The 14383-nt window shown below is 36.4% G+C and overlaps 3 protein-coding genes across 3 annotated transcripts; 1 reads left to right on the top strand and 2 right to left on the bottom strand.

Moving 5' to 3' along the window:
* Nucleotides 1-870: 870 nt before the first annotated feature.
* On the bottom strand, nt 871-6791 carry LOC105220919 (ras-GEF domain-containing family member 1B). The gene is made up of 6 exons (XM_011197490.3): nt 5857-6791; nt 5496-5788; nt 3401-5096; nt 3145-3288; nt 2838-3040; nt 871-2758 (listed from the first exon to the last, which is right to left on the bottom strand). The coding sequence occupies exons 3-6, from the start codon at nt 4967-4969 to the stop codon at nt 2461-2463; spliced, it is 2214 nt and encodes a 737-aa protein (XP_011195792.2). The 5' UTR covers nt 4970-5096; nt 5496-5788; nt 5857-6791; the 3' UTR covers nt 871-2460.
* Nucleotides 6792-7201: 410 nt separating this feature from the next.
* Nucleotides 7202-8663, bottom strand: LOC105220905 (zinc finger Y-chromosomal protein 1). The gene is made up of 2 exons (XM_054229035.1): nt 7852-8663; nt 7202-7799 (listed from the first exon to the last, which is right to left on the bottom strand). Exons 1-2 carry the CDS (start codon nt 8430-8432, stop codon nt 7202-7204), a joined length of 1179 nt encoding a protein of 392 aa, XP_054085010.1. The 5' UTR covers nt 8433-8663.
* Nucleotides 8664-8947: 284 nt separating this feature from the next.
* LOC105220896 (uncharacterized) lies at nt 8948-13222 on the top strand. The gene is made up of 6 exons (XM_011197459.3): nt 8948-9154; nt 9219-9705; nt 9771-10361; nt 10858-11945; nt 12383-12651; nt 12718-13222. Exons 2-6 carry the CDS (start codon nt 9297-9299, stop codon nt 12875-12877), a joined length of 2517 nt encoding a protein of 838 aa, XP_011195761.2. The 5' UTR covers nt 8948-9154; nt 9219-9296; the 3' UTR covers nt 12878-13222.
* Nucleotides 13223-14383: the final 1161 nt, after the last annotated feature.

The following is a 14383-nucleotide window of genomic DNA, read 5'->3' as shown; positions in this document are numbered from 1 at the left end:
TGTGGGTGACGCTACACAAAATGTTCACAGAAATTGGAGCAATGCAATGCTGCGCGTGTAATTAAATAGCACAATTCGTGCACAAGTCGCGTCACTTTGTAACAAATCAATGTTTTCTTTCTTTCGCACTCACTTTTTCGCTATGAATTTACAATTTTTTAGCACGCAGTTATTTTGCACTAAAATTTGTAGCGGAAATTTTGTAATTGTTCAAATATTCACTAAATATTTCTGCTTGGAAAGACTTCACCAATAAAAATCACTTTAAATGGATTTTTCTCCAATTGGAATTTGTCCCTTTGTGTTACTTTTCATTTGCCAGTGCTGTTGCCGTAAACGCGCTCTAGCCAACCACTCGGCTCAACATCTCAAACACTTTTGACAACTGAAATGCGCATAAAGCCGCCAAATGGCAGTTTTTCCCCATTGTTGCGATTTGCTTTTGCCGATTTTCCCGACTAAAAATGTCAAAAATTGACAATGCTGAAAAACTAAGTACAACAAAAACAATGTATGCGGCAATAGCATTCGTCTCCTTTACACGCGTGTTTATTGCAAGGCAACGTATTTGCAACGCACTCGTTCTTATTGGATTTTCTTTTCAATTTGCTTTGTTGCATGCATTCGCTTTCTTGCTGTTAGCGCTGTGTTGTTGTTGGTTATATATGGTAATAGATTTGGCATACAGTTAAACGAAGTTTCCAATTGACGTGTGACATTGCCAACTGGAAAATATAAAATAAACTTTGTAAGTGTTGTTGTTATAGTGACGTGTTGGTATTGCAATATTGTGACAGCTGTTATTTTTATTCCAAATCTCTGACTAAAATACTTACTGCTTTTATATCGCTGTAAAAAAACGCTTAAAAGTTGATTTTTTTTGTAGAATTTATTTGTTGTTTTCAGCTTCAGCTTGAGAATTTTGTTACAAATTTTGTTTTGTTTACTGTTTTTTGTTGTTGATTTGTTGTTTAAAAAGTTTATAGCTTAGTTTTAATAATCTTATAAAGGAAAGCATCGTAATAGCTACCACAATTCATTCGCTCTCGTTTGCTTCACACTATTTTCGTCAAATATGCGCATAATATCAGTGTTTTATGTATTTTCGGTTTTCAAAAGTTTATGAGTTTATTTTTTGTTTTTTTTTTTTTTTTTTTTTTAATTTGCGTGTGTTGTAAATGTAGTAATTTGTTAATAATGTTTTTTTTATTTTATTTACGAGTATATAAAGAAAATGTTCATGAACATAAATACTGCATTTTGTTTCGCTTTTGTGTAGTGAGCATTTGTTTACGTGTAATACAAACGTTAACTAATTAGTATTAGTTATAATTTTTGTTTTCTTTCTTTTCCTTTTAGTTTACAAATTTCTTTTGTTCCCGCCGCGTTCATCGTGTTCAACTATATAATAGTAAATTTTAGTTGTAAATATCAATACTGTCAACTTAGCAATTAGAGCACACACACACAATGTACGCATAAATATGTATATCGAGTGCATTATAAATTTTACATTTTACATATTAGCGCAAATAATGCATGTGCAAGTGTGTCTGTATGTATATAGTACAATTACAACTTACATAGAGTTTTTTTTTTATTTTTGTTTGTGTTCATTTGTTTAAACATTAATTAAACATTACAAAACACACACATACACAGGGTTGTACATTTAATTCTTTTGAAGTTAAACACAAAAGTTGTCATTTACAATAATAAAAAAAATATATATAGATTAATGTGTAAAAAAATTAAAATTAGTAACTAAAATAATTTCTGAAATTTCTTAAAGAAATTTGTAATCGAAAGTTTTCTTGCGTTATTTGAGATTTGCTTACATTTTGTTTTTGTTTTTTTTTTTGTTATATGTTATTCGATAAATTACTAAATGCATTAAGTACAATTACTGGCAACCACAGCTTCCGTTGCGACAATGTTGAATTTTAAGTAGTACAATATATATATATGTAAATATATGTATGTTTTTTGACTTTTGAAGTCACAAAATTGTTCGCAAGTAAATTTTAATTGTTTCTTGTGTGTTTTCCTTTTCATTATGCTACTATGTTGCTATTTATTTGTGGCTTGTTGTTTTGTTTTTACTGTTGTTGTCATCTTATATGCTAACGCTAAATGTAACTAGACTTAGAATATGTGTTAAAAACGTTTTGAAAAATATCAAAGTAGGTATCAAAAATGGCAAGCGTTCTGCAACAATTGCGAGAAACAAAAATAAACGTAGACGAGGGTTATGCAGCGCAAAAGCTTTTTGAGGTTAGGTTGCAAACCGGCGAACTTTAACTTTAAATTATTTAAAATTACATTTTCACATTATTAATGCATAGCATTCGCTAAATAACTTAATTTGCGCCGCACTAAACCCACTAGTACATACATACACATACCGTCATAAAAATAACATCTTCTTCTTTGCTTGTGTTGCAACACTGTTGCAAACGACTATGGTTGGTGTTGATGTTGCTGTTGTTGCTCTTGTTGCAGTTGATGTAATAATTGTTGTTTAGTTTCGGCTTTAACCGTTTTGTAGCGTCCCTTCTCCTCCGTATTTTCGGGTGGTTCACATTCGAATGACGCCATCGATAATGTGTTCTCATTGAGTACACTACTGGTCTGCAGATATGCAATCACATTTGGCATTTGCTCAAATGGACAAGTGACCTTCTTCCATTCGTTGAACTCCATTACCTGTTTGGCGAGTTGTGAGCATTTTTCGAAATTGATATGATTGTTTGGCAAACTGTGGAGGAAAAGAAAGAAAATTAGATTTGAAAAGTGTGGTTAGTTTAAAAATTTATTTTTTGCTTTTAAGTACTCACCGATTGGAGCAGCCCTCGTTCAAAAAGTATAAATCCTTAACGAATAAACTAAAAAATGGAATGATTATGCGTTCACGTTCCTCTGTAGCGCCCTCCGAACGCCACATGGCCGCCTTAAGTGTTGAGCGATAACTATTGAAATTCGATGTAGGATCCATTTGATGTTCCAGCACAGAGAATTTTGCAGATTGCACTTTTGACCACTACAGCAACAAATACATTTTTGTAATATTAATTTTTACACTTTTTCTCACCAATATTGCGCTAATTAATATATATAGTATATACTTCAGCTAGAATCACTTACCGTCTTCTTAAGCCTTGAAATGGGCGCTAGATTTAAGCCAGCTATAATCGCCATTAAACTGTTGAAATTGCCAATATTGAAACACTCCCGCGCGGTCTCTATCCAGTATTCGATAATGCGTACACGCTGCTTTTTCTTCGGATACTAGAAAAAAATGTGAAATGCAACAAAGTTAAAACAAGTTACTAAACCTAAATGGCATGTGTGCGCATCCACACACACACACAAAGCCACACTGTCTCATAGCTTCTCATACCTTCACAATCTCCGTTGCCGTCAGGTAACTCAGCCGGTTAAACCACTCCACGTACGATTCTAGGTTGCGCGTTTTCTTCATATCATGCAGCGTTGTGGAGTCAACACTCGCACGCTCGCACTTTCCAACGCTGGTTGTTGTTGTTGTAGCCGCAGTTGATTTGCCATCGATAGTGTGTTGATATTCCTTGGCGAAAGCTTGCACAAATTCTTCCGGACCAATATGTGACAGCCGCTCCAGCTCAATGGCGGTCAACTGATGCGCCAATTGTGCACAACTTGGACATATGTCCATAATGCCGTGCACCTCATGCGCACTACTGCCATCTATGGCCGCTGCCACCGCCGCAACGGCCACGGATCCCAATGAGTTCGAGTTGTTTGTGATTGTGGTCGGTTTGTGTGCCTCTGTTATGCTGGTTGTATGTAGTGTGTGACTCTTTACGCAACCCACTAGCGAATTGTGGGTACCGCTATGCGTGCTCGCCGCAGTGGTGGACGCCGCTGCCGATGTGTTGTAGTGCGGTAGTTGTTGCTGATTACTGCCGGCCGCGGTGAGATCTGTAGCTGCCATTGCTTGCAATGTTGCCTCGTATTGTTCGAGTACGGTGAGACGATGTACGAGTAGCTGTAAAATACGCGAGACGCGCCTACCGAGCGCATTATCAATGTAGACACATTTTCTCGCTAATATGCGCACCTGCTGCATCAGGCGTTCATCTCGAAAATCATAGGGAAACGTCTCGATCCATTCGGCAAGCAAACGTATGCAATTCTGTGCACTCAACTGTACGGCGGTGCGCTGTTTGAGATGGCCCTCTACAATTACATTGACCTCACTGTGACCAATGGTGGGTGGCAATAAAACGGCGCTATTCGCGGTCTTGCGCTGCATTAGCGGTGACGCTGAGGCGGCTACAGCCAAATGCCCAAAATGTGCCTCATCGACAACGTCCACGCCTTGCTGTAGATTATGTTGTTGTTTCTGTTCCTGCTGCTGTTGCTGTTGCCGCTCCCACGTTTGTGATATTTGCGCAAGCAGTTCATGTGGCCGAACATAGAGGCGCGCGCTAAGCAGAAATGCGAAAATGAAATTCTCCTCTGGGTAATACTCGCTGGTGGGCACCATATGCGTGATGAGCGCTTCCAAACTAGCCGATACCAAATGCCCATCTTCGGAGTAGACAAGCACATCGCTACGACTGTCATTCAGCGTGGCATCTCCTAAGGCTTCCGCTGATGCGGCGCCATTGCGAAAATGCGTCTGTGGGCTAATATACTGTAACTTACGATAGATTGGACGCTGTATTCCCGTTATATTGGAACCATCACGCCGATGTGTAGCGATGCGTTCGTTGTTGTTTGATTGTTTAATTATAACGCTTTTGTCTGGCAGTGTGTTGGACGATCCCACGTACGTAGACATCGTCTCATTTTTATGGCTAATAATTGACTTTGCTGGATTGGCATTGGCACTACTACTGCTGCTACTATTGTTACTGCTGCTGCTGCGCCCATTACTGGCACTGCTGGCGCTGGCGCTGCTATGCTTTATAACGTTATTAGGCATTGGCAAAATAGTTGTCGCAAACTATGTAGAATTATCTTTTTCATCCGCAGTTTATTTTTGCGTAGCGGAGCGCAGTGGGCAAAACGTGATTAAACCGCATTCAGCAGGCAAACTGTTTTCACAATAACTGAAAATGAGGAGTGTATGGATTAATTTTAGTTTCATAAAATTTTAAAAATCCTCCTACTAATCAAGTAAAGCAATATTAGAGGCTCCATATGTTACACTAAGTTTTTGCTTTCTTGGCTTATTGTTTGTGGTTTTTGAATCTAACGAATTTTGTTTTTGAATGCAACACAAAAATGTAACTATAAATACATATTTACACACATAAATAAACCATTACAAATGCACAATATGCTACACGCCACTTTTGTATTTCATTTGAATAGTATCCTAGTCTAAATTATATTAACCATAATGGAGTGACCAGCATGTCGTCCTCAAGTCTATGCTTGCCAAGAACTCTTTGAAAAATATCAATAAGCACCATAAATATGGAGAAGGCATAGACATTGATTTTTACCTTTTATGTGAAAGCAAGTGTGTGTGTGAATGTCAATGCAGTATAAACAGCAGTGCGGGGTGGGCCAAATATGGCTTGCCGGCTTGTTGGCTTAATTTTGCTTCCTTGCCTCTTCTTCCTTCCAAACTTGATTATTTATAACACTGTGAAATCGTCTATTACGGTTGCTGCTGCGCAAATTAATTTTTAGTTATGCTTTACAAATACCCGGCACACCCATATTGGATTACAGGATAATATTTTTGCCACTGTAAATACAACGTCGGCCAATATCACTCGCGGCATTGCAAGCACTAGAATAAATAGTAGAATATGGCAGTCAAATAGACAGTGCATAAATATGTATTTTATGAGAAGTCACCTTTCACCATCGCTTCGGTGTCAGAAACAGGATATAATGCTTACAATCACTGGCCAATGGCCCGCTTTCTTTTTTTGTCTGATTTTTGTTGTGTAGAATTGCAGAACTTTATGGCTGTCGCTTTGTACGTTAACTTCACTGTAATTTAACCGTTTATATATGTGTTTAAAATATTGTTTGATGGTCGCAAATGCATAAATTCACTATGTTGCAGCCTCACCCTACATCGATGTACAAGTAGCAGACTGCCTGACTGCGTTTTAAGCGTTGGTACGAGTGGTCAGCCTACTTGACCTCACCCGTGTATACGTTTTTACGCTACACAATTTTCCGTATTGTCAGCGTTTTTAATGCCACCGTATAGCTGCGCTGCACCTTCACCAGGTATACACTTTTGTATTTAGCTGTTTTGCTTTCGTATGTAAATATACCCAATTCGAGCAGTTGTACTATTTTTACTTAAGTATTTTTTCATCTTATTTTAATAGCGCACATAATGTATTTTTAATATTTTTTTTTTTTTATCACAAGGACTAAGTTTGCATTGAATTTTCTGTGCAGTATTAGTCGAAATCTTTCGAAGGCGGCGACGATAGAGTTTCTACCATTTCTACTTTCTTCACAGTCCAATTTAACAAACCAATTCCCTCCCCTTTTTCACACACGGACACAACTACACGAAAAATCTTTCGCCCGACGCAGTAGCTGCTTATAATGCGTAAGTGCGCACGGTTTTCCTCGTTTCGTGCACCACATTCATAAGTGCTTTCTTATACTGATCTTTCATTTCAACAATTCAATAATAAAATTTCTTTTTGTTTTTCTTTTAAATAAATAAAAAGAGTTTTCCGTATTTTTATCACTTTAACACATACCGCTGTTTGTTTTGTTTATGCGTTTCTCTATGTGGCGTTCGTCCGTTTTTTGTACAATAGAAGTTTTGTTCGTATGAAAGCGAATGTCAAGGTAAAGAGATGACGAAATTCAGTAATAGAGCGAGTATTGACAATGGGCTTCAAATCTTTTTTCAAATAAGAAAACAAATTTCAAGGGCACGAATTGGGAAATCTTAATATATTATGAAAAACGGTTTAATTTTAAGTACATAATTTAAATATTATTTTTTTCTATTAATTAAATATATATTAACCTAAGTATCAAGTATTCGTGATTTCATAATTAAATATTATCGATGAGATTCATAACGTACTTTGTCTTGAAGCATGAGAAATTATTAAAGTTATTAATTCTAATTTATAAAAAAAATATTTTAATTCTATTCGGCTTGTTCCTTCCAACTTTCCTGCTCGCTATCCCCTACGACATACAGATCCAAGTCAAACCATCATGTTTGCGTATAGGTGGATTGAAATCCACCAATCAAATCACTTTCTTGTGCACCAAAAAGCGCACCCAACAGCATGTCACAAGTCTGTGTATGCTGTGTTTGATATAAACTAAAATTGCCATCCTCTGCAACGCCATTAGCGGTGCGTGATTCGAGTAAACATTGTGTGAAACTAGTTTGGGTTTCGGTCGACACCAGCAACTCATCAGAAGCGCAACGTGTACATGTGCCGGCATTTGATGTGTTATATTGATGTGCTGACACTTCTTCGTTCATTTCTGCATCCGTGGCGGCATCGGCGAAACTGGACCAATTGGTTTGTGTTTGTATGTCGGTGAAACCCAACAAGGAATCTGTGAATAAATCATCATATGTTTGTGTGTAGGTATGCGTAGAAGGCGGCAGAAGCTGAGCATGTGGCAACGAGTTGTGGAAGTTTGTACTTAAACTGTTGCAGTTGGTATGTTGCATTGTATTTAAGAAGACATTTTCAGTTTGGGTTTCTATATCAGTTGGCGTATGCGTGCTCGTCGATGCGTTTTTGCCATGTGTATGGTAATCCTCTGTTTCTGTCGATATGTCGTTCTTTGTATCACTATTTGAAACTGGTAAAATAGATAGCAAAAAAATATGTTACAATGAAATACATGCAAGTTGGTATGAGGCACTCACCGTCTGTTTGCGTTTCCTGATCATGACTTTGATTCACTAATTGTTGTGACTGTGGTTTTTGCCGTAATTTTGTTTTCACTTCAACTAAACCACTGTCTCGCAATTTATGTCCCTTGCGTTTACAATGTGTCAACAGCGCCTCTTTACTATTATAATCCCAACCACACTCTATGCAGCTGTATTTGATGCCGCACAATTTTTCCATATGTGTCTTCAACTGATTGACGTTGATAAAAGCCTTTCCGCATTTATCACAGACATTTGTTTTAGCTGCATGCACTTTCTTATAATGCTGCCGTAAGTATTTCAGTGTTTTGAAATGCATTTTACCAGCATGCTGCTCGTGATATGTACATTGTAGCTTAGGGCAATGGAAAACACACTGTTTTCCATTGAAATCTGTTCTCTTCATCGGCTGTGTGCCATGATGTCTTTGTAAATGCATATCCAAATTACCGGCATTTGTAAAAACGGAATTGCAGCCATTATAGGTGCATTGAATTTCACGTTCCGGTAAAAGCTCTGCCTCTGTGGGAGTACAATGAACCACTTCCATCTTGATAAAAATCGTTAAAAAAATTTTGTTTATATTTGTAAATATTTTTTATTGCAATAAACAGCTGCTTTTGTTTACTTGCTTCTTCTTTTATTTCAGAATTCACAATCATGTTACTTGGATGTAAATGACATAATCACAATCAACACAAATTGGGAATTTTTGAAAAAAATTATGAGATTTTTGATTAAGTGAAATAATTACAATTTTTAAAGCTTCATTTAATTACAGCATATGACTTTTGTTGTTAAATTTGTCGGAATTTGGTTTTATTAAAAAAAATACATAAAATTAAGCAGACTATTAAAAATTATTTTTTCGCCTTTAATAAATATTGGAGAAGTATTAACAATTCTTTCACATAGCTTATGAAACTACATTAAAGTATAACGAATTTAGTAAGTAATATTCACTGATTTGAAAATTCGAAAATGTTTTTAATCAAATATTTCAATTTTCTACAAAAAAACAAGTAGCGATTCACAATGACGTTTACAATCCTCTACAAAATTGCACACTTTACAAGTCTGGCACCACTGACTGAAGGGCCTTTCAGATTTGGGAAAATTAACAATTCTTGAAAATTTCTGTAAACTTTCAAATCTAACCGAGTCTTGTTGCGCTTTTTCAATTAATATAAATGTGCAATTTTTGAGTCTTCTATGAGGCAAGGCATAGCTTAAAGTAGAAAGCCAGTTAATGTGCAATAAGTGCAGGCAGTGGTAAGAGAAATTGAACAAAGACGAGAAATTGCCAATTGCAACTAACACGAAAAAAAAACTTCAGACAGGGACAACGACAAGAAAAGTAACGTAGCGGCAACAACAATAAAAGAATTGCGCAAAACAAAAACAAAAACAAATTATGGCAAAAGAAAACGATGAGGTGCAACATAACAACAACAATAGTTGTAGTAGTAGCAACAGCAACAACAACGGTGTGGATTCACTTAACGCATCTGTGGGTGTGACGTCGACATCGAATGCAACAGAAATACCCACAGCGGTGTCATATTGTGATGCCGATGTGCTAGTGGGTGACATAGCCAGAACCGGTGACAAGAGCAAGGTCACAAGTGCAGGTGGTGGCGACTGTGCCGGTACAAGTTCGAGAAGTAATCACTTTGGGGCGTCTACGTCAAGTTTTATGCGTGGCAAACTCAATGACCTGGTTGCGGACCTTTGTATAAATGGCCCAATAGATGGTAGTGGCAATAATGGTGGTTATGGTGATTACACAAACGGTCGTTCAAATAACAGTGCACCAGTTGATGGTAGGCTACTCAAGCAATTTACAGTTTTTGTAAATCTAATTTATTTTAAAATTTTCACCTTAAAGCCACAATGCAACAAACAAATGTCAGTTCTACTTGGGAACCTGTAAGCAGCAGCGTCACTAGCCAGCATGTACCACAACCACACGCAGCGCCAACACAAAATGCATCTTCATTTTCTTTTAAACATTTCTTAAGTAGCGGCCCGCCTATAACGGCGCCATCCAGCACTGTAACAGTCACATCATTGGACTCATCGGCGTGCAGTAGCACGAATGGTCCACAAAATAATAATGCGAGATTAGCGTCCAGCAGTGGTGCGTCAATGCAGACGTCAACTGGCGCACGGCCAAAAGTTCCTCAGTCAGCTTCGCTTTCCAGCACATCAATATCATCGCTTATGACTGGCGGTTTGTCGGCCACAAATAGTGCAGGCCAACCAGATAGCGGCAATTCGTTTGGCACGTCAGCCACAAAAATGAAACGATCGCCACGATTCTCTTCATTCGATTCGCAAGCAAGTCTGGCAGAATATGTGACTGGCGGTGCGGATGAGCAATTAGAGGGGGTCAGCAGCACTGGACCGAGTGGTGTACGCAGTGCAGGTGTTGGAGCGAACGCGAACTCTGGTTTCCGGCTTTATCCAGATAGTGGTGGTAATATTTTTATTTTTTTGTTTTGAATTTGTAATTTTTCTTCATTTTCTTAAAAATAATTTTTAATTTTAAATTTATTTTTTATTTTTTTTTAATTTTAAATTAATTTTTTTTTTTAATTTTAAATTAATTTTTTTAGTTTTGATTAATTTTTTTTTATTTATTTTTAATTAATTTTTGGTTTATTTTAAAGTTATTTTTTTTAACTATTTTTTTCTTAATTTCAAATTATTTTTATTTTTAATTTTTAATAATTTTTTTATTATTAATTATTATTTTTTTTAATCTTTAATTATTTTTATTAGTTTTTAATTTATTCTCTTTTATGTTTTAATTTATTTTTTTTTATTTTTTAATTTATTAATTTTTTTAATTTTTAATTTAAAATTATTTTTTTTATTTTAAATTTTAAATTAATTTTCTTTTATTTTTAATTTAATTTCTTTTATGTTTTAATTTAAATGATTTTACTTAATTTTTTGCTTGTGAATTACAGATATTTTCTCGACACCGTCGCGCAGCAGTCGTGGCATGGGTGATGGCGGTGCGGGTACAAACAACTCGTTAAATAATACGAGTGAATACGATCGGCATCAGTATGTGCCACGCTCCTATTCAAACTATGAAATGCCCATGTCATCCGCAACAGCATCGCCGAGACGTCGCACAGGAGCACCAAACGTTAGCGTTAGCGGCGGCGGCGGCATGAGGGAAGCGCGTCCCACACGTCTTGCCTTAAACACAAATTCGTCCAAACCGAAAGGGAATTTGCCACTCAGTGACATGAATAACGGCGCATGTGGCGGTGCTGCTGTGGCGGCCGCACCACCAGTCACCCGTCCACTGCCCAGCAATGCCGGTGAATTTCCCGCCGCCGTTTTGCCCGACTTCGTGCAAGATCACTGGCTCGACTCGTGGTATGCACACGATATGCATCTGAATTCGCCGCCCAATTCGCCGATACGTGATTTCAGTGATGTCGATGTGGCGGGCGGTGCAATTGGTGGTGGCGCCGGCGGTGGTGTCAACAATAGCAATGTGTGCGATGTCGCTGGTGGTAATGGTGTGAGCGTAGGCATAGGCATACCTGGACCATCGCCCTCGTATGGTGGTGGGGGAGGCGGTGCAACTGCCGAGTCCACGGCTAGTAATGCGAAAATGCTGCCAGATTTCCTCTCTGACGGCCCAATAATACACTCTTCACAGCGGTTGGCCGACGTGGCTGTCGGTTTGCCATCCAATTCCATAGGCTCGCCCGATGATCCGCCGATCTCGTCACAATTATCGCGGCTGCGTATTGAGAACGATCGCTTGCAGCGCGAATTAAATGACGCGCGCATTGCGCTCAACGAGCAGACGCGGCGTGCTAACGACTTGGAGCGACAATTGCAGGCAAGTGAACTGCAACAGCAGCAGCAACAACAACAAAACCAACAGCAACACAGAATTGAGGAGCTGCAAACGCCTGAGCGTGCTGAAGGCGCAGCGGAACGAAGTAAACGCACGAGTACGCCCACAGCAGCAACGGGCGCAACGTCACAAAATTATGTCGTCAAGCTAAAGCAGCAGGTGGCAAAGCTAACGGTAAGTGAACGTTTTTTTTATGAAAAAAAAATATTTTTTAATTAAAAAAAATTATAATTTTTAAATAATAAAATTATAAAAACTATTTTTTAATTATAAAAAATTTATAAAAAATATTTTTTAATTTAAACAAAATTATACAAAATATTTTTTAATAAAAAAAAAATTATACAAAATATTTTTTAATTTAAACAAAATTATACAAAATATTTTTTAATTAAAAAAATTATAAAAAATATTTTTTAATTAAAAAAAAATTATAATTTTTAAATAATAAAATTATAAAAACTATTTTTTAATTATAAAAAATTTATAAAAAATATTTTTTAATTTAAACAAAATTATACAAAATATTTTTTAATTTAAACAAAATTATACAAAATATTTTTTTATTAAAAAAAAAATTATAAAAAATATTTTTATAAATATTTGCGCAGTCTGAATTGGAGACGTTGCGTCACGAAAATGAGACGCTGCGCGAGGAGGGTGCCGTAGGCGGCTTCAATGTACCATACTGTGATCGTGCGCGTCCATTTGTTGCGGACGTGAGTGGCGGCGGTGGTGGTGGCAGTGGCGCCAGTGTAGGTGCTGCTGCTGGAGCGGCCGCTGCGGGTGTGCGTGGTGGCACTGTTGGCCGACCGTCCAGAACACAACAATTTTCGCGTGACTTGCTGAGGGCAGCATCAAATGCGGAGAATAACCTGAGGTATGTGGACTATGTGTGTGGACAATAATTTGTGGCACCTAAGCTAATCTAATTCTCTTTTGACAGGCAACTACTCGCCGGTGTGGATAATTTACGTCAAATGGCTGCTGACATTGAGAATTCTGAAGTGCGTGTGGGGGGCTACGATGTCAGTCCCGATCTATTTTCAGACTTCTTAGACGATTGTGATGATTACGAGGACTACTCGGACGGACCGACATTGTAATTTTTGTATGCAGCAGCATTATTTTGATTTCAAATTTTCATTCGTTACATGCAATGATAACAATATGAATAAATTTCATTTTCGTTTGGCCGCAAATTCGATTTGTTCAAACTCAAAAACTATACATTAAATTATATCAAATATAATACATAATCGTGTATGTGTAACTACAAAACTGCGGTTAACTTAATTTAAAAAAACAAAAACAAAAACAAAAAATAAAAAACAAAATAAAAAAATAAAGCAAAATTGCAAAAAAGAAACTCCAATGAAAGGAGTATAAAGAAAGCATCATGTTCACTACATACAAATACATACATATAAACATAAATGCAAAAATAAAAACTGTTGTAATGTCGCTTAATTTTTAGTACGTCTCATTTAGAGCGAGTTATTTGTTTATTGTACGGTTTGTAAGCTTGATTTCTACTGTCGTGTCTATATACTTTGCTTGAGCAATACAAATAAATGCCTTTTTACCTTCATATACAGAAGTTAAGAACATTAAACTCACACACATACATACACAAGGGAAATATTACAACAACAACAACAATTATTAATTGTATAAGCAAGTTGTGGAGCATTATATAATAGTAAATAGTGTTAAAAAGAGATGTAACTGCTGATTACACTAACAACTGACTTGCAACATACTGAAAATATCATTCATATATAATAATAACAACAACAACAACCACTAGTAAAGTGTCACACTTAAGTCTAATTTGAGAAATATTGATTTTAATACTTTTTTTGTCTTCCTTGAGTTTTAATTGTTGCGATATTGTGCAAAACAGTTTTAGCTTCGCGTGGTAATTATATACAAATAATATTAATTGCAGAATGTTTAGAAAAATTATTATTTTTTTTGGTTAAAAAGTGGAAAAATGGAGCAGCTTCAAGCAGTTGATTTTAGCAATGTGGAAAGCAGAGAATAAAAGAAAGTGGTTGCAAAACTAAAGTGAGCATCCTCAAGACCCACTACGCTTTAATTTTTTTTTATTTTCGCCTACATACAGTTGAACATCCCTAACTCGAATCACCATAGTCCACAAACAAACTTCCACTTGTAGATACTTTCAAGTTACGAAAAATAATTTGCATGAAATTTGACTTCTGTTGTCAATTCAAGAGTTCGATTACTCTACTTCCTCAAATTTTCAACCATATCGATATGGTTGAGTTGTAAATAGCGTGAGCTTTAAAAAAAAATGCTTTTCGAAATCATATTATTGTACAATACAACCTTTTATTTAGTCATTTAAAGCTTATGCGCCTAAATGTATGCTATATTTTTTCAAATTTTGCTTAATGGGGTCAGAATTTTTTTTTTGTGTTAGAAATTTATTAAGTAAGTGGCATTGTACGGTATAATTTACGATTTTAGTATTCACTTTCAAATTTTATAACTTTTAGTCTCAAATTTACATTTTAGCGCAATATTAATGAATTTTATATTTCAATATCATCTGCATATCAATTTTTCAGTTGCCTATTTCTTAT

The sequence above is a fragment of the Zeugodacus cucurbitae genome, chromosome 4, assembly GCF_028554725.1.
Source record: "Zeugodacus cucurbitae isolate PBARC_wt_2022May chromosome 4, idZeuCucr1.2, whole genome shotgun sequence".
NCBI lineage: Eukaryota > Metazoa > Arthropoda > Insecta > Diptera > Tephritidae > Zeugodacus > Zeugodacus cucurbitae.
Note: the sequence above shows the minus strand (reverse complement) of the source record. Positions and strands in the feature narration are given on the sequence as shown.